This window comes from Chiloscyllium plagiosum, unplaced genomic scaffold (assembly GCF_037043375.1).
Source record: "Chiloscyllium plagiosum isolate Xiang-an unplaced genomic scaffold, Cpla_swu_hap1 HiC_scaffold_36, whole genome shotgun sequence".
Classification (NCBI taxonomy): domain Eukaryota; kingdom Metazoa; phylum Chordata; class Chondrichthyes; order Orectolobiformes; family Hemiscylliidae; genus Chiloscyllium; species Chiloscyllium plagiosum.
Window position 1 is genome coordinate 27958123 of NW_028270174.1, and position 19411 is coordinate 27977533.

The window sequence follows — 19411 nt, forward strand, 5'->3', positions numbered from 1 at the left end:
GATTAAAGGTTAGGACAACTGTTTTATTTTATCTAAAGCAAAATGTTGGAACAAAGAGTAAAACTTCAAAATTTATTGTTTCTACTAAACCTGAAGAGGTACTGCCAACAGTTAGAATGATACAAATTGATTGCAAAGGAACATAGATAGTCTAGCCTATTGGACAGACTAATGGTGAATGAGGACAGTTGTGAGGTGATAGGTTTTGGCAAAATGGATCGAGCGAGGCAAAAGAGGACAGTTCTAAGGATTTTACTGGGACATTTGATTATGTTTGTGAATCCTTAAAGGCATCAGGCAAATCAAGACAGTAGTTAGCAAAGCCGGTGGGATCTTGGGCTAAGGGGTTGAATATAAATGCAGGGTAAAATGTGCTGAATATTTATAAATGTCAATTTAGGCCATGTCACTGAAAATTTTTATTTTGCCCCTATCAGAACAAACATTACAATTCTAGCTTTCAAACAATAACAATCATTTATACAATAAAAGAGTGCTGATTGCATGTTGCAAATTGATTTGAATAAGTGGAAGTATTGTCATTGACAAAGAAATGAGGTACTATGGTCAGCTCAGGGTGATTTATAAACCTACCAGACTTGACCATATTTATTTTGTTTGCAGCGAATCAAAAAATATGTTTTGTCCAGAGCAAGAGCAAATGAGCTGCATTATGCAATGGGCTAATTATTTACATTAGTGTAGTACTAGTGCTCTTGGGCTTATTCAACTAATCATACTGGCTATACAAAACTATCAAGTCAACCCACTTCCCAAGCTCAAGCCACAATACCTTGAATGTTTATCCATTTAGTAGCCATGCAGTATCCTTGGGCTGGCCATTTGTTGAATCGCATCTAACAGCAGAAATTTTGTTTTGTGTTTTGAAATCATGGATTGGTTGCCTACAGCCTCTATAATGTCTTGTACAAACAAAAAAAAACATCCGATTCAAGTTGCTGATAGCTAAAACCTAAAGCACCTGGCAGAACCCCAGTACTGAAATTCCTACTCAACATTGCTTAATTGTAGTAATTGGAAAAATGGCTTGATGCTCTGTGAAAAATGGCACTCGTTTAGCTACTGCGTAGTTAAATTATGAAAGAATTTGCTTAACTCCTTGTGCAAAATTTTGAGGTACTTTGCTTTTTGGATAATTTGAGATAGATCAGACACTTCTCACCTTCAAAAGTGGGTGTCTTTGGTGCATTTGTGAATTTAGCAAATAATGATCTGGTCAGAATATGGGCCTACAGTATAGCTTTAATGCAGTCTAGATTAATCTAACTATTTCTGTTCACAAATATTTAGAAAGAAGGTGAGCATCCATGAGAAAGTGCACAGGAGATTTACCAAAATGGTTTCAGTCACAAGGGATTTTCTTTGAAAGGCAAGGTTAGAGAAGCTGGTGTTGTTCTCCTTGGAGCGAAAGGAGATTGATAATAGCTTTGACAAGGTATGACAGGTTTTATTAAGGCAAAGGAAAGTTGTTCCTACTGGCTTATGGTACAAGGACAAGGGAACATCTATTTCAGGTTTTGGACCAGAGCTGTTATTGGATATGTCAGTAAAAGAATTTGTGTATAGTGAGTGATAATGACTTGAAACTCAGTGCCAATGAGGGTGGTGGAAGGAGAGATGATTAATCATTTCAAAAGGATACTGCATAGATATGTAATGGAATAAACATTCAAGGTATTGTGGCTAGAGCTTGGGAATTGGACTTACTTGATTGCTTTGCATAGCCAGCATGAATTTGATGGACTGAATAGCCTCCTGTATGCATGTTAGGAATGTATGGACTCATTTTAATGGTGGTGTCCCTGTCAACCTCTGTGCAGCCATTTGTTTTTGTTTCATTCATTCACAGGTTGTGGGTGTTACTGGCTGAGCCAGCATTTATGGCCCAGCTCTTGTTGTCCTTGTGAAGATGGTAGTGAGCTGCCTTCTTGAACCGGTCCATTATTAAGACAGAGTAGACACACCTCCTGCTCTTCACCAGACTAAGGAATTGGGTGAACGTTCACTTCCTTTTCTCTGCATTAATTTTGTTCACACTATTAGTCAATAGCATTGCATAGGAGATTGAAGGGTGACCTTATTGTGGATTATAAAATCATAAGAGGCATAGATAAGGTGAATAGCAAAGGTCTTTTTCCTAGGGTTGGGGACTTCAAAACCATTGGCATATTTTCAAGGTGAGACAGGAGAGATTTAAAAGGAATCTGTGGGGGAAATCTTTCGCACAGAGAGCGGTTCGTGTGTAGAATAAACTGCCAGAGGAAGTGCTAGATCTGGGTCGTTACAACATTTAAGAGGCATTTGGATAGATACTTGAATAGGAAACATTTAGAAGAATATGGAAACTTGGCAAGTGGGAACAGTTTATTTTGGGAAACTTGGTTGACATGGACAGGTTGGACTGAAGGCTCTGTTCCCATGCTGAATGACTCCATGAATGTAGCGAGGAAACAAAATCATTAAAATAATCTTACATTTGACCTGCACAAATCTGAGCAAAATAGTCTGAAGCTTAGAGACTCATATTAATCCCTGTGCTTGATCAGGACTGGTTTGTTTTGTGAATTTTTTTCCTGTATCTCAGCACAATTTGCATATGAAGATCCAGTTTGTGGAAGGAAAAAAATTAAGTGAACAAAAGAATGGTCACAACATAAGAAATTGAATAAGCTGGGGTCATTGTGGAATCTTACTCCATATGGAATACCATAAATTTGGAATGTCATATTTCCATTAGAATATTTCTGTGAGGTCAGTAGAGGAAGGAAAACTGTTATAGGCTTTGGCCGAAGGTTAGGTAAAGAAACTTGAATGAAGTTTAATGAACAGACTTCTAAAAAGAGCTGAAATGAGAAGGTTAAAATGAAAAGTGAAAAATGTAAAGGAAAGATGAAAGCATACATGAAAAATTTGAATCCAAGGGAATACAAAACAGATGGAGAGTATCACACTATCAATATTCAAAATTAGTAAAGCAAGTATGTTTACTTCCTTAAAAATCACACAACACCAGGTTATAGTCCAACAGGTTTATTTGGAAGCACTAGCTTTCAGAGCACTGCTCCTTCATCAGGTGGTTGTGGTGTGTATTGTGTATTTCACAACCACCTGATGAAGGAGCAATGCTCTGAAAGCTAATGCTTCCAAATAAACTTGTTGGACTATAAACTGGTGTTGTGTGACTTTTAACTTTGTACACCCCAGTTCAACACTGGCACATCCAAATCATGTTTACTTTCAGTCCACATTTTTGTAAGCATTTGTTCATAAAATTGATTGACAATTACAACCAATCATGTTGCAGCACTCAAAGAATCACCATGTCAAAATTATAAACTGCTTCACATGAGATTATTTCACTGAGTTAGATGTTAGTAGAATTTTAGATGACATATGAGTAAGCCATAAGCTAACTGCAACAGTTGATAAGCTTGTCTAAAGAATGCATGATTACGGCAACTAATTTGAGAAAGGACCCATTCTTTCCTGTCATCTTTCTCCTTAATTATTATAATGCCTGCCTCTTTTACTAAAAGCGAAGTTTTGAAAAAAATTGAGATGTGAAGGTTTCAAGTCAAGTATAAGAATTGCTGTAAAGTGACACTGAGGCAAATGCTTTTGGTTCTATGGTTGGGAGACTATATCAATCGAGGAGAATAAATTGTAGCTGTCCTTTGGACATGAGGAACTTGCCTTTTTACTGTTTATTTACATGAATGGACAGAAAAGTGAGTGTCTGAGCCCTTTCCCCCCAGGAAATAGTAACATTTACTTCAACATTTAATTTCTTAACATTTACAATTTTATATTAAAATCCAAACCAATAAGAAGAATATTAAGCATCACTTAGCTTCTTCAAAGGGCCATGGTAATATTCCTTGTTCATTTAAATAATATAAAAAAGGGGAAGATAAATAGAATCAATCCAGGATAATGGTAATAACCTCTTGATTAATAACAGTTCAATAAGGGATTGATTAAGGTCAATCACAGAAATGAACAGAGCTCCAATTTTATTAGAAATATCAGCAACAGTATGTTTCATTTATGCAATGAGTTTTTAATGTAAGAAAATTGCTAAAAGGCATTTTATAAAATGGTTTACTTGGCCAGTCAAGAAGACAAATGAGCAGGAGAGACTGGGAGGTTGGCCAGTGGTTTGGGTTCTGAGGTTTTTTAAAGTTGGAAGGTTGCAGGTGGAACTTAAAGAGGTTTAAATTAATCCCATGGAGCAGGATAGATACAGCTTAGTGCTCCGACAACAGTGATGGGAGCAAAGGGAGAAGAGATGCAGAGAAAGCAGGAGTAGATTTCAGAGCAATTGCGAAGGATATAGAGATCAAGGACATTGCAAGTATAAGGTAGAATAAAATCATGGAAAGATTTGTAAATGGAGACGCAAGGATTTTATTTGTGATACTTTGAGCCAATTGAAATCAGATGGCCCAAGATGGGGTAAGGGAGGAGAGGAGCTTTGGCAGATGGTGTATCAGAGGCCTGTAAGGAGGTGTGAGGGAGCCCAGGTAGCCTTGTGGGGAAGGAAGGATGCAATATTAATTACAGTGTTCTATTAACCAGATATGCTGGATCCAGAAGGTAGGTATAAGCCACTAAAATTTCTGCAATCGCCACATCTTTAACTGCACAGTCCCAATGCGTGGCAAAACCCAGCTGAGCAGAGTTAACATTGAAAAGCCGCGTGATAATGAGGTCAGTGACCTTATTGAAATATTTAAAGTACCCACAATCACCTCTGTGCAGTAGCTGTGGCTGACCTTTCAACTTCAGTACAAGCCACAGGTGGACAGATGAGAGGCAGGTCGAGGTTTGGAATCTGATTTTTGACGTTTTAAAATCACCCTCCTGCCATCATTCTCAAACCGAGCAATTGTTTTAGGTTGAAATCCACTCCCCCTGGTCACCGTCTTCCCCAACGCCCACAACCTAGCCCTCCTCCCTTCGTGAAAGGCAGAAGACAGAAAATTTGTAGCAGTTTTAGACGAGTTGCAAAGAGCAAAAGTCAGAAAGCAGAACATTAGCTTGCCCTGATCAGGGTCTCTGTGGCCAAGGGGCTTAAAATAAGGATGGAGGCAGGCAAAGTTGTGACAGTGGTGGTATCTTGATAACAGGATGTGCTGTTTAAAGCTTGGTTCATTATCACACCAGACATAATGATTATGAATGACCTGGATCAGCTTGAAAGAGCAGCGAGGGAGGGGAAGGAATTTGTGACAGAAAGTAATGATGAACTTCCTTTTGTTAAGTTAAAGGAAATGGTGACGCATGCAGTGCATTGTTAGATGGTCGATACCCTGTGTGCACAGAAACAGTCGAGCAAACAAGACAAGTGGCAGAGAGCCAGAACTGCATGACAAGCCAACAGGTGGAAGCTGTGCCTGCAGCTGCCATTTCTGAGGGACTGCATGTGGTTAGAGGAGATGAAGGCAGAGCCTTGAAGGTGCTGAGGATAATGTTGTGGCACTAGAAAGACAAGTTATTATTGGATAGATACTGTTGAATTTGTACAGGTAGGAAGTAAACATACAAACAGTCAGTCCTACAAAGCTGAACAAAAGGCATTGGAAGTGGATAACATAGTTTGCTGCATTAAATGCTACAGAGATTTGAAGATTTGGGGGTTCCGATGTCAGACTGGGGTGTACAAAGTTAAAAATCACACAACCCCAGGTTATAGTCCAACAGGTTTATTTGGAAGCACTAGTTTTCGGAGCGACGTCCCTTCATCAGGTGGTTATGGAGTATAAGAGCAGAATTTATAGCAAAAGTTTACAGTGTGATGTAACTGAAATTATATATTGAAAAAGACCTGGATTGTTTGTTAAGTCTCTCATCTTTTAGAATGACCATGTTGGTTTCAATTCTTTCATATGTAAATCCCAGAGCTTTTTTTTAAAGAGAACAGGAATGGATAAAGAACAATGGTTGTGGTCATAATTCTGACTGGCATTTGTTTTTCACTGGTGGGTGATGCCATGATCTTTTTCTTTGGGGAGAAACAGAATTCAGTATGAACTAATATTTGAAGAGGATGGGTACATTTTTTGAGGAGCAGATAAAAGCATAAGGTGATTAAAAGAGCATATACTGAACTTTATGGCTTTTAACTTTAGCCAAATTTGATCTTAAAGCCCATGATCCACACTTGATTGTTTCTGGACAGCATAAATATTGGCTAGTGAACAAAAGTTAGAAAGTGCACCATCTGCAAGGCAGTTCTAGAAATTTAAGTGCACGGGACACTTGGAAACTTCATATTGCTTATCCAGCCCAGACACCTTGGTTTGTAAACTAACCCAAAGGTGAATCAACAAGATTTTACCTCACAGTAATAAGGCTACATTCCACTTATTGAACATATTTCTATAATACACTCATTATCAATGCATTGTCAACAATGCCCAGGAGTATTGTGCATTCATAAAGTGATAAAGATGTACAGCATGGAAACAGACCCTTAGGTCCAACTCGTCCATGCTGACCAGATATCCTAACCTAATCTAGTCCTATTTTCCAGCACTAGGCCCATATTTTTACAATCAGCATCCGACGAGCAGCAAAATCGACGTTTCGGGCAAAAGCCCTTCATCAGGAATAAAGGCAGAGAGCCTGAAGCGTGGAGAGATAAGCTAGAGGAGGGTGGGGGTGGGGAGAAAGTAGCATAGAGTCCAATAGGTGAGTGGGGGAGGAGATGAAGGTGATAGGTCAGGGAGGAGAGGGTGGAGTGGATAGGTGAAAAGGAGCTAGGCAGGTCGGACAAGTCCGGACAGGTCAAGGGGACAGTGTGGAGCTGGAAGTTTGAAACTAGGATGAGGTGGGGGAAGGGGAAATGAGGAAGCTGTTGAACTCCACATTGATGCCCTGGGGTTGAAGTGTTCCAAGGCGGAAGATGAGGCGTTCTTCTTCCAGGCGTCTGGTGGTGAGGGAGCGGCGGTGAAGGAGGCCCAGGACCTCCATGTCCTCGGCAGAGTGGGAGGGGGAGTTGAAATGTTGGGCCACGGGGCGGTCTGTTTGATTGGTGCGGGTGTCTCGGAGATGTTCCCTAAAGCGCTCTGCTAGGAGGCGCCCAGTCTCCCCAATGTAGAGGAGACCGCATCGGGAACAACGGATACAATAAATGATATTGGTGGATGTGCAGGTAAAACTTTGATGGATGTGGAAGGCTCCTTTACCAGGGGCGTTCTGTCCTTGTTACGGTTGAAGGGTTGGGGTCTGAGGGCGGAGGTGCGGGATGTGGGCAAGATGCGTTGGAGGGCATCTTTAACCACGTGGGAAGGGAAATTGCGGTCTCTAAAGAAGGAGGCCATCTGGTATGTTCTATGGTGGAACTGGTCCTCCTGGGAGCAGACGCCCCTGGTGCTCACCTTCTACCCTACAAACCTCCGCATAAACCAAATCATCCGCCGACATTTCCGCCACCTCCAAAAAGACCCTACCACCAGGGATATATTTCCCTCCACACCCCTTTCCGCCTTCCACAAAGACCGTTCCCTCCATGACTACCTGGTCAGGTGCACGTCCCCCACGACCCACCCTCCCATCCTGGCACCTTCCCCTGCCACCGCAGGAACTGTAAAACCTGTGCCCATACCTCCTCCCTCACCTCCATCCAAGGCCCTAAAGGAGCATTCCGCATCCATCAAAGTTTTACCTGCACATCCACTAATATCATTTATTGTATCCGTTGCTCCCGATGCGGTCTCCTCTACATTGGGGAGACTGGGCGCCTCCTAGCAGAGCGCTTTAGGGGACATCTCTGAGACACCCGCACCAATCAACCACACCGCCCTGTGGCCCAACATTTCAACTCCCCCTCCCACTCTGCCGAGGTCATGGAGGTCCTGGGCCTCCTTCACCGTCGCTCCCTCACCACCAGACGCCTGGAGGAAGAACGCCTCATCTTCCGCCTCGGAACACTTCAACTCCAGGGCATCAATGTGGAGTTCAACAGCTTCCTCATTTCCCCTTCCCCCACCTCATCCTAGTTTCAAACTTCCAGCTCCACACTGTCCCCTTGACCTGTCCGGACTTGTCCGACCTGCCTAGCTCCTTTTCCACCTATCCACTCCACCCTCTCCTCCCTGACCTATCACCTTCATCTCCTCCCCCACTCACCTATTGAACTCCATGCTACTTTCTCCCCACCCCCACCCTCCTCTAGCTTATCTCTCCATGCTTCAGGCTCTCTGCCTTTATTCCTAATGAAGGGCTTTTGCCTGAAACTTCGATTTTGCTGCTCGTCGGTTGCTGCCTGAATTGCTGTGCTCTTCCAGCACCACTGATCCAGAATCTGGTTTCCAGCATCTGCAGTCATTGTTTTTACCCTATATCTTTACAAACCTTTCCTATTTATATACCCATCCAGATGCCTTTTAAATGTTGCAATTGTACTAGCCTACACAACTTCCTCTGGCAGCCCATTCCATACATGTACCACCCTCTGGATGAAAAGGTTGCTCCTTAGGTCCCTTTTATATCTTGCCCCTCTCACCCTAAACCTATGCCCTCTAGTTCTGGACTCCTTCACCCCAGGGAAAAGACTTTCTCTATTTATCTTATCCATGAACCTCATGATTTTATAAACCTCTATAATGACACCCCTCAGCCCTGATGTTCCAAGGAAAACTGTCCCAGCCTATTCAGCCTCTCCCTATGGCTCAAACCCTCTAACCCTGGAAACACCCTTGTAAATCTTTTCTGTACCCTTTCAAGTTTCACAACATCCTTCTAATAGGAAGGGTACTTGAATTGCATACAACATTCCAAAAGTGGCCTAACCAATGTCCTGTACAGCCTCAACATGACATCCCAACTCTTATACTCAATGCTCTGACCCATAAAGGAAAGCATACCAAACGCCTTCTTCACTATCCCACTTACTTTCAAGGAATTATGAACCTGCACTCCATGGTCTCTTTGCTCAGCAACACTCCACGGCACCTCATTCAGTATCAAGTTACTGAGTTTGGAAAATTGGAGTTGATTTGATTCCAAACCAATTTAAATCAGATTCTTCTGGTTAAACACTTCAGGATCTTTGAGAAGATCCACCTCTGTATTTCCTAAATACTAAATCTATTGTTCCTTCCCACCTCACAGTTGTGATCAAAACCAATCTTAGAGTCAAGTTGACACAAAACAACAATAAGCATGGGTTGAAATTTTGTCAGACCTGCAAAAGAATGACAGTATCAATAAGTAAAATAATGTTAATACTGGGACACTCAAACAAAACAAAAAACACTGGAAGTCCTAAACACGTAAATGTTTCAAGTGTAGTATTTTCTCTTACCTCTATTCCTTCCTAGTAAATCTACAACTGTAGCTCATCCTTCAATTAAACAGATTTCATTACATGATGTTCATTTTGATTAACATTAATGAAACAGGAGGAATATTTTAGTATTGCAACAAAAACCAAGAAAATAGTTTTGACAAGATTTTGCACTCACAACTTGTAGTGATAATGCCTGATCCACTTACAGTGGAATTTAAAAGGGCCAGCTGCCATGACAACCCTGAATATAATTATCTATATACGCCACAGAATAATTCATGCAGTGGGAGTGTTTGTTGCAACTTAATTGTTGACATTTAGATAATGAAGAATTCATTTGGAGCTTGGAAAATACGGTTATTGAATTGGAACCAGATGTGATTAATTGTCAATTAGTTAACGCTCAGCAGGGAATATTACACACCTTGTCATCTTTTGCCAGCAGGCCTATACATGCCCTTTAGATGTGGAAGACAGAAAAGCTACAGCTGTTCCTTTTTGTATGCCTTCTCAGCAAGCAAAGAAACACAGAGATCTGCCATTAACCATGTGATCGATAGTGGGGTCAGATTTTTGTTGATGGCTAATTGAACCAGGACTTTAAATGGACTAATAATAAGATGAAGATTGTCATATTCTGATAGCAGAGGAGCTGAGAGTGAGTGAGTTAAGAAGGCATGGCTGAGGGGGTTTTCTTGGATTACAATGAAATCCTGGCCAGCAGGCTTTTACATTACCACGGCAGGAAATTCTCACCAGCTGAGTTCCTTGGAAAAAGCAGGACCTTGCGCAGGTTGGAGAGGTGACCCGGGTCTATTTTGTTTTCCTACTTTTGGTGCACTGCTGTTGTTAACCTCGTAGTGTACCCCGACTGGTATAATATCTGAGCCCTGCAGACAAGTTAGGTTGGCTGGACATCTGGTTTGTGAAACAAAGTGATGCCAAATGCATGGTTTCAATTGCCCCACTGGCTGAGATTACATTAAAGGACTCTTTTTCTCAACATCTCCCCTCACTTGAGGCACAGTAACTCTCAGATTAAACCACAGCAACTCACCTATGTCTCTCTCCAATGATAAAACCTGTGGCCTGGTTACTATGGTGATTTTTACATTTTTACAAGTTACCCAGTCTCTATATTTTGGGACAAGGTCTGGGCCTGTTCCCTTCTAATGAACTTTGGGTCGAGAGACCACTCTTCTGCCTTCAGGGTACACTAGTGATCCCATGAATGACATAAGTTTTTTTTACAAAAATCAAACAAACGCAAGTACTAAATTAGTAATACCAAACGGAACATTCTAAGAAATGTTGTTGTAACACTACTTTCTCACCAATTTTAAACATTTTCAGCTGTTGGTTTATAAGAAAGTGACAGACCCCAACATGATCCCTAAATTTACTGAGACCAAATAGCATGAGATCATCTTTGAGAGATAATTTCACACAGCTTGCACTTTGACCTGTGTGCAGCAATAACTCCAGTTTACATGTAACTTAATGACTTCCCGTTTCCAAGTTTGTGGATTTTGCAATTTCTACCATCTCAAGATTCCAGTTTGTACTGTGCATTTTTGCAATACATTGCTTCCATTGTGCAGTGATACATTCTAACAAGCCACAATGATTGCAGTACAATTGAATACAATTAAAATTATCAAAGTACAACTGAACTTGTATCATGATAGTCATATCACTGAACATATTTAATAAGATTACAGAATAACTGAACAGGATTAATAATAACAGTACATTTGAACACAATAATTGTGGTATAATGGAGCATAAAATAATTACAGCATTATAATATTCTTACATAGAATGCTCAAAATTCCAAATACAATGCAACGGACAAGGATTAATAGCATAAATATTTGTTATGTGCAGAATATTTAATTGTCCTCGACATGTTATCAAAATATAATGTTTTCTAATAATCATAATTCAATGAAACCATGCTCGATAGAAAAAACGATATTCTGTTATTAAAACATGTTCAAATATATTTCTTGTTCCAGAAATATACCTCTCGCTATCTGCATATCAATGGCAGTTGTTACAGTTGGATATGTTTTAACAAATGTAGCTTATTTCGCCGTAATGAGTCCTGAGGAGCTTTTGGCTTCCGAAGCAGTAGCTGTGGTGAGTGATATTGAATTTAGTGGATTAAATTTATATGAAAGGGTCCATTGGTATTTTGAAATGTAGCATGTACGTCTGTTTGCAAATGGTTCGAACTAAATTGGATTCCTGAGACTTCTAAAATATTCTTGAAATGCAGACAGCAGCTGATTAAATGAAAATATTCAAAATATTGCCCATCGATCTTCCATGTTTTCTGCAGTGCTATTGATTTCTCACACTGCCTGCAGTTTACTCAGAGGCACCCTATGAAGAAGGTGGGAGACAATACTCCTACAATAGTGTAAGTGCTCTGAAAAGATGGTATGAAGTTGCTCAATAAGCTTTACCCATTAGAAATTTGGTTTAGTTGACAGAGACAGAAGAAGTGAGATGTCACATTTACAGCTGGGTTCTGCAGCAGTCGGTTCTCAATGAGCTGAAAGACAACAGGCACTTGGTCCCTGTACCGAGAGTGAGAAACAGAAAGCCAATAACTTGTCAATTGTGGCTCTTTGAAGACAGCAAGTACAAGGCTATAATAGCCGACACTAGGTTCTCTGCTAGGCTGAATATCCCCATACTTTTAATGCAGTTAGAATGCTGTTTAGGCATTTATGATGTCTGCCGAACTATTTTGTTTAAAATAAAAAGCAAATTCTAGTCTCTCCCAACACCCAGAGAACATTTGGGATATGCCTTCCTGTCTTAAGTTTGGTGTCTGCACCCAGCCAGCACACAACAAGAGCAACTCCACACTGCAAAGTGTATAACCGAGCACTCCATTGATTGGCCAAGGAGATCGTCAATTCATTCATTTTCAGAGTAGCTGCAAAAAGGTCAGAGCGATACCCAGAGAGTATAGTGTCAATGCTAATGAGTTCCCAAAATCAACTTCATTATTACTAGTGAAAAACACCAAGCTGAAGAACGAATTGTCTCAAAATCCTTTCCAGGCTCACAGTCTGCTGCTACTCAGGACTGGTATGCAGCTTGAGGAGACCTAAAGAGATGAAGGGAAGAAGGTACAATATAACTTTCGCTTTTTCTCATGAATAACATTAAAGTCCATACATGTCATTAGTGCCCTACTTATGGAAGAAGGCAATTTTCATAGTGTTCACCAAAATGAAAAATGTGTGTACATTTTCTATCATTTGTCCCCTTTATTCACTTGTAGTGCATGGGCACTATTCGCTGGCCAGCTTGTATTGCGAATCCTTAGTTGCCCTTGAGAAGATGGTGGTGATCTACCTACTTGAACTGCTGCAGTCCATATATTAATTAAGACCCTTTATCAACAGTATCCAGGTCAGGCATATCATGGATTTGATGCGGAATAAAAGTGCCTCTACTCTAAATATGAATTTAACTGCAGTCTGAAAATGCACCTAATGCACCAGTGTGACCTTTTCCATCTCTCTTGCCACTTACGCCCTCACTGAATAAGATTGCTCATTATGCAGCTGCTGAAATGCAGACAGCTTTCACTGTGCACTCAAACCCTTTTGGGACTAGTTTGAAACTGCTCTGATGTTCTATCTTTATAACTAGTACAGAGAGGAGACTTTAGCTGTGTCTCCTGAGATAGAGGTGACAGGACACTTTGGCCAACCAAGCTCACCAAAGTATTTTGATATTCTGTGACACTGACAAGACTCCAGTTTAGAAAAGAAATCTTCCCAGCTGTATGATTCAGAGTGCAGTCTGTTCTATTTTTTTGACAATGCAATTCTGTGAATTTACTATTTTGTCTCTACTCAAGGGATCTTCATATTGAAAGAGGAAATAGTCTACATAAATAGTGCAAGCTAAATATTCAATAAATAGCTTGAAAGTTTGTTGTACTCAGAACAAATACTTAATAAATCACTTGAAATTTCAACACATAAGATAATTTGGCCTTCCTCCTTTAAAGAGGGAATTCTACACAGTTCCTCACAGACTTGTTATTTATATACATTACGATATTTACACAGTTCTAATAACATATTAGTATCTTTAAAGGATGACAAAAGGGCGAGTGTCATTAAAACAAAGATAGAACTGCGGATGCTGTAAATGAGAAACAAAAACAGAAATTGCTGGAAAAGCTCAACAGCTCTGACAGCATCTGTGGAGAGAAATCAGAGTTAACGTTTTGGGTCACATGACCCCTCCTCAGATCCGGCAAGTGTTGTGTTTCTCTGGAATAATGATGTAAACCGTAAACTGACAAGATTCCAGATTAACATAGCCAGTTTGCAAGTGATGAGCTGAATTGTAAAACAAAATCAGGGAATGTGATCAAGTCAGAGGACCAGCTCGTGAGTCTGGCCAAGTTGGCTATTAACAGGTCAAGGCAGCAGATTGAAGAGGGGGGCATATATGCCACTGTCTGCCCCTTTTCCATGGCTACATTCATTCTTGGGTATCCTTAGAGAGATAGTGTGCGGTTTCACTAATGCTCTTGATGTCTTTAAAGGGAAGAGGGTACCTCAGAGGTAAAGTGTTTTGTCTCCCCTTTCCAACTCCAGTTTAATTTAGCTCCTCCCCCCTCCCCGTATCACCATCACATTCAGTGGTCTGCATTGCCCTTAATGGGCTTTGCACATAAATTTATCAGTTGGGGATTAGGGGTGATTTGGTGCTGGTTAATAGTTGAAAATATACCACAGGTGACTTGGTGATGAAAAAAAAATTCAGTTTTTGTAAGAGCACTTCAAGATATATAAAAATTGAAAATAAATTTAAAAATCAGGCATGTTTGAAGTTTAATTCTCACTTGATACTGCAAATTTACAAGAATATCAATCTAAGGCCAAACCAACAGGTGTACTTTAAAATAAATTAATGCTAATTAGTTAGCAAGTGGATTCTGCTTGGTTGAGGGATTGCCATGGAGAATGCACTAGTTAATGATGTTTGCCAGTTACTTGTAAGGATCTTTTAAAATTTAAACCAAGCAGTTTGACTCTGATTAGTCAGGGCAATGCTCTGAGAATTGAACCAGCGAATAGCTGCCACCTATTTTATTGAGTTGAATCAAGCACAGTGCATGAAAATGTTATTTCTGTCTGCAAAGAACAGAGTCCAATATATTAATACACATAGCTTCCAAAACAAGTAAGTGCATTACACTGTGATGCTAACAAAATTGGTTATCATTGCATATCTTTGCACATTCAGGATTATCTACCCAAATGTTGTCCAAATGCAGAATCATATCTGATGATTGACACAGTGCTAACAGTAGTGTTGTGAGTAGTCAACATTTGATGCAATTTGTAAATCTTGGGGAGTACAGCCTACATACCCGGCATCACTTGTGTTTACTAGAAGCTATACACATTAATACACAGGGTCCTGTCTATGCAGATGGAGTATACCTACAGTCATGTGTATACACTGCACTTCCTCCACCTGAACAAAACCGAACAGTTCACCAGTTCATTTCAATCAAAATCAACCTGTTTGGTTTAAATTTAAACAAATCTGTGCAGTTAACTTCAATTATCTTTAACTGATACATTCGCCATGGCAAAGTTTCAGCAATCATATAGAATAGTATTTACACAGGTAAAGATAAATTAACCAGTTTGTATGGTTTTTGTACTTATATACTAATGCCAAGGTTCTACCACTGTTTAGAACTTTTGGCCTGTCTCCTGTCAAGGTTATGACATGAGACCAGGAAGTTTATCTGTCCTTTTTAAAATAGTCTATGTTTACATCTGTTCCCATTTAGCCAATAGAATGTGTATCCAAACACTATTAAGTGATACTTGTTAATCTGAGTAGGTATTTCTAATCAACCTGTTCAGAGGTATTATAATACACCTCTGGAGCAGATGGGACATGAGTCCAGATATCCTGTCTTGGAAGTAGGAACACTACCATTGTTCCATAAGACGCTGCTAATCAGGGTAGTGTCCTAAGCCCAGCTATCTTCAGCTGCTTCATCAAATAGCTTCTCTCCATCATCATGTCATCATGGGGGATGTTTGCTGGTACTTGCACAAGTTTGACAACTCCACAGATCTGGCCAAATGCAGCAAGACTTGTAAATGTTCAGGTTTGGCAAGTGGCAAATAACATTCATCGTAAACAAGTGCCAAACAATAACAAACCCAAACAAGACAGAATCTAATCATTGCCCCTTGATATTCAATGGCATTACCATCACCGAGTATGCACTATCAGTATCCCAGGGGTTAGCAATGACCAAAAACTGAACTGGACTAGCCATATAAATACTACATCACAAGAACAGGTCAGAAGTTAGGAATCCTGCAGTGAATGACTTACCTCTGTCTACAAGACATAAGTCAGCAGTGCAGTGACATATTCCACACTTGGCTGGAGACATGCAACTCCAACAAAACTTAAGAAAAAAGTAGCTGGCTTGATTGACACTATGTCCACAAACATTCAGTACCTTCACCACGAGCACACAGTAGCAGTAGTGAATACAAGATGCATCGCAGGTGCAAGGCTCCTTAGACAGCATTTTCCAAACCTGCAAACTGCTATCATCCAGAAGGACAAGGCTAGTAGATATATGAGAACATGACCACCTGCAAACTTCTTCCTAAGGCATTCGCCATCCTGTTTTGGAATTATGTCACCAACCTTTCACTGTCGCAGGGTTCAAAATCCAGGAACTTCCTCTCTAAGATTATTGTATGTGTTTCTACACCAATTGCATTGCAATGCCTCAAGAAGGCAGCTGAGCACCATCTTCTCAAGGGCACTTAGGGATGGGTAATAAATGTGGGCCAGCCAGAGAAATGCACTTCCCCTGAATCAATAAAAGCCATTTTTACCTGTTAAAAATGTATACAAGTTTAGTGCATGGTTGCTAACAATATTTGTTGGGGTTACGTTTGTGAAATATATTGTTACTTAGTTTATATGCTTGAAGCATATATTAGTTCAGAATATACCTATAAAGCATACAGCTGTATGTTAATTATTACATACATATACCTATATATATCAGTTTATTATAGAGCTCTATTTATACCATGTATCTGCCTTCACTGATTTTCATCAATAAATAGCTAACGTTTCTGCAGACCAGAGCTAATGAGCACAGGGACAGGAGGCCACCTGCTGTTTTGTCCTTCTTTTGATGTCAGGATGAGATTATTTAACTAAAAGACATTGCCTGTGCCTTAGTAACTCAACAGAGATATACACCCTAATGAGGTGACAGACTGGTGCCTTATTTTTCTTAAAGGAGCTATCCAAGTCTGAAATGGGCTACAGAAGTGTGATAACAGAATTCTGTTTATTCCTGTTCAGGGAATGGAGGGGTGTTTTGATGAAGGCAGACAATCATACAATTTTTGGCCATTTGATGGTGGGTTTTACTAGCTCTTCCCAGAGTTGCAATAAGAGATTAGGAGAACTTTTGCAAAATTTCAGGATTTTTTTTTTGTTTTTGACTTACACTTAATGTTTACTTGTTCATGTTAACATAGAATGGAAAATTTAAGACTAAATGTGACTATTGATATTGTTGGTTAAGCAATTAACAGTGTAGGATTGATTTTAACTTCAGTCTAATTGATTAGACCTTTGCAGAGCGATTGATGGGCAAGTTCTCCATAACAGTACCAATTTTCGTTGCTCTTTCCTGCTTTGGATCTATGAATGGAGGTGTCTTCGCTGTTGCCAGGTAAGAATACTGTCAACTTACAGTTTTTGATCATGTACCAGTGGAGCAGGAAGGAACCAAAGTAACACAACAAAATGGAAGTGAAGAAACCTTTTATCCTCACAGAAACAAATGCACTACTTCACAAAATGTCATATTATACATGCTTTAAAACATTCAGAATTAATATACATTTTGCAAAATTATTCTTCAAATTTCAATTTATTTCAAATTATTAGGCTCTGCATTTTCATGGGGCTACCACTTCAATCATAAAACCAGAAGAAGTAAGAGTCGATTTTGATCATTCGAGTCTTGCTCTGTCATTCAGTGAGGCCATGGCCTATCTGATGATCCTCCACTCCATTTTCCTGCCTTATCCTTTAACAACTAGTTCCCTGGCACATTACAGGTCTGTCTGTCTTAGCCTTGAATATACTCATTGAACCAGCCTTGACAGCTCTCTTTGGAGAAGAATTCCACAGATTCTCTAGTCTCTGAGAAAAGAAATTCCTCCCCCTTCAATGGCTAAACCCTTACTCTGTGGTTATACCCCCTACTCCTAGACTCTCCCACAAGCATAAATCTCAAAAAAAGCCTATTGATGAGAACCTGCTGGTTGATCCAGTAGTATCCGGACTTACATATTTCAACAGCCGTTGTTAAAAAAAAATTAACTTTGCGCTAACGTTTCATTTTGCTCCTCGTGACACTATTCTCTGCTTGAAACTTGTCTTTCCAATCATTCTACCCCCTCCCTCAGTCACTTGTGGCAGACAAGGCCCCAAGGGATCCTTCCATATCCGCCACAAATTCACCTGCACCTCCACACATATCATTTACTGCATCTGCTGCACCCGATGTAGCCTCCTCTGTATTGGGGAGACAGGCCGCCTACTTGCGGAACGTTTCAGAGAACACCTCTGGGACACCTGGACCAACCAACCCAACCACCCCGTGGCTCAACACTTCAACTCCCCCTCCCACTCCACCAAGGACATGCAGGTCCTTGGACTCCTCCATCGCCAGACCATAGCAACATGACGGCTGGAGGAAGAACGCCACATCTTCTGCCTAGGAACCCTCCAACCACAAGGGATGAACTCAGATTTCTCCAGTTTCCTTATTTCCCCTCCACCCACTTTGTCTCAGTCCCAACCCTTGAACTCAGCACCACCTTCCTAACCTGCAATCTTCTTCCTGACCTCTCTGCCCCCACCCCCACTCCAGCCTATCACCCTCACCTTAACCTCCTTCCACCTATCGCATTTCCAATGCCCCTCCCCCAAGTCCTTCCTCCCTACATTTTATGTTAGCCTGTTTGGCACACTTTCCTTATTCCTGAAGAAGGGCTCATGCCCGAAACGTCGATTCTCCTGCTCCTTGGATGCTGCCTGACCTGCTGTGTTTTTCCAGCAACACATTTTCAGACACCATTCTGAGGCAAGAAATTGGGAAATAACTTGCTCCCATCCGATGATTCTGTCGCTCTTTGATTGTCAATTTGGAAATTCCATAACCAGTGCCATGTTTCAATCTAATGTGTACCTCGGTACAGAAGTTGCTCTCCAACATGGCACCTTCCAATGACACCAATTGTCACATTCAGGGACAGAATGAAACAAGAAACACAGATTCAAGCCCTTTTATTCTCAATCCTCGCTCAATCTACTAGAAATTCCAATGTTTTCAAACCAGGTTCACAGCAGCAGTGCGACGGTGTATCCCACCCCAGGCAGCAGATTTTATATTAAACACCTCAAATTAAAATGACAATAAAACCATGAAAACCTGGTTGCCCAAGTTTTTGCACTTAAAATTGTCCTCAGTATGTCTGAGCTAGGGAGATAGGGAAAATAGGAAATAGATTTCTGCTCTTAAAACTGGTCAGTAAACACTTGCTGGCAGATTAATCTGAAGAACCTTTTGTCATCAGTATTCAACCTCTGAGAAATTCTTATTTTGTTTACTTCTTCAATTAATCTAATTTACATTGTGAAACAAACATAAATCTGATTATTTTTAACTGAATACTAATTATTATCATGTTCAAAAACAAGCAGAGATGTAGCAAAATACATACCTCTCAACTTATTATTGCTAATTTACTTTATAGTTTACTTGTTGTTGTGCAAGAAATATCAACTATTGTTTTAAAATACAAATGTGGTAAGGCCCAAATAATAATTCTAGTTGTACAGCTGAAAGAGTTCAAGTACAGTTTAAGTTTCTAAAACTTCTGAATTGTGTGAGCAGTGGGCCAAACTATCATGCAAAAGTATGCAAATGTGTGTTAACAATTGTAAAATCAAGATTCAGTGCATGTATTCAAG

The 19411-nt window shown here is 40.3% G+C and overlaps 1 protein-coding gene across 1 annotated transcript in view; it reads left to right on the forward strand.

The window, feature by feature from the left end:
* The window catches only part of slc7a11 (solute carrier family 7 member 11), a 193133-nt gene that overhangs the window by 119890 nt on the left and 53832 nt on the right, over positions 1-19411 (forward strand). Inside the window, exons 7-8 of the mRNA XM_043674092.2 lie at positions 11335-11458; positions 16996-17099. Of these exons, the coding sequence (XP_043530027.2) occupies positions 11335-11458; positions 16996-17099 (228 nt within the window). The remainder of the gene's footprint in view (positions 1-11334; positions 11459-16995; positions 17100-19411) is intronic.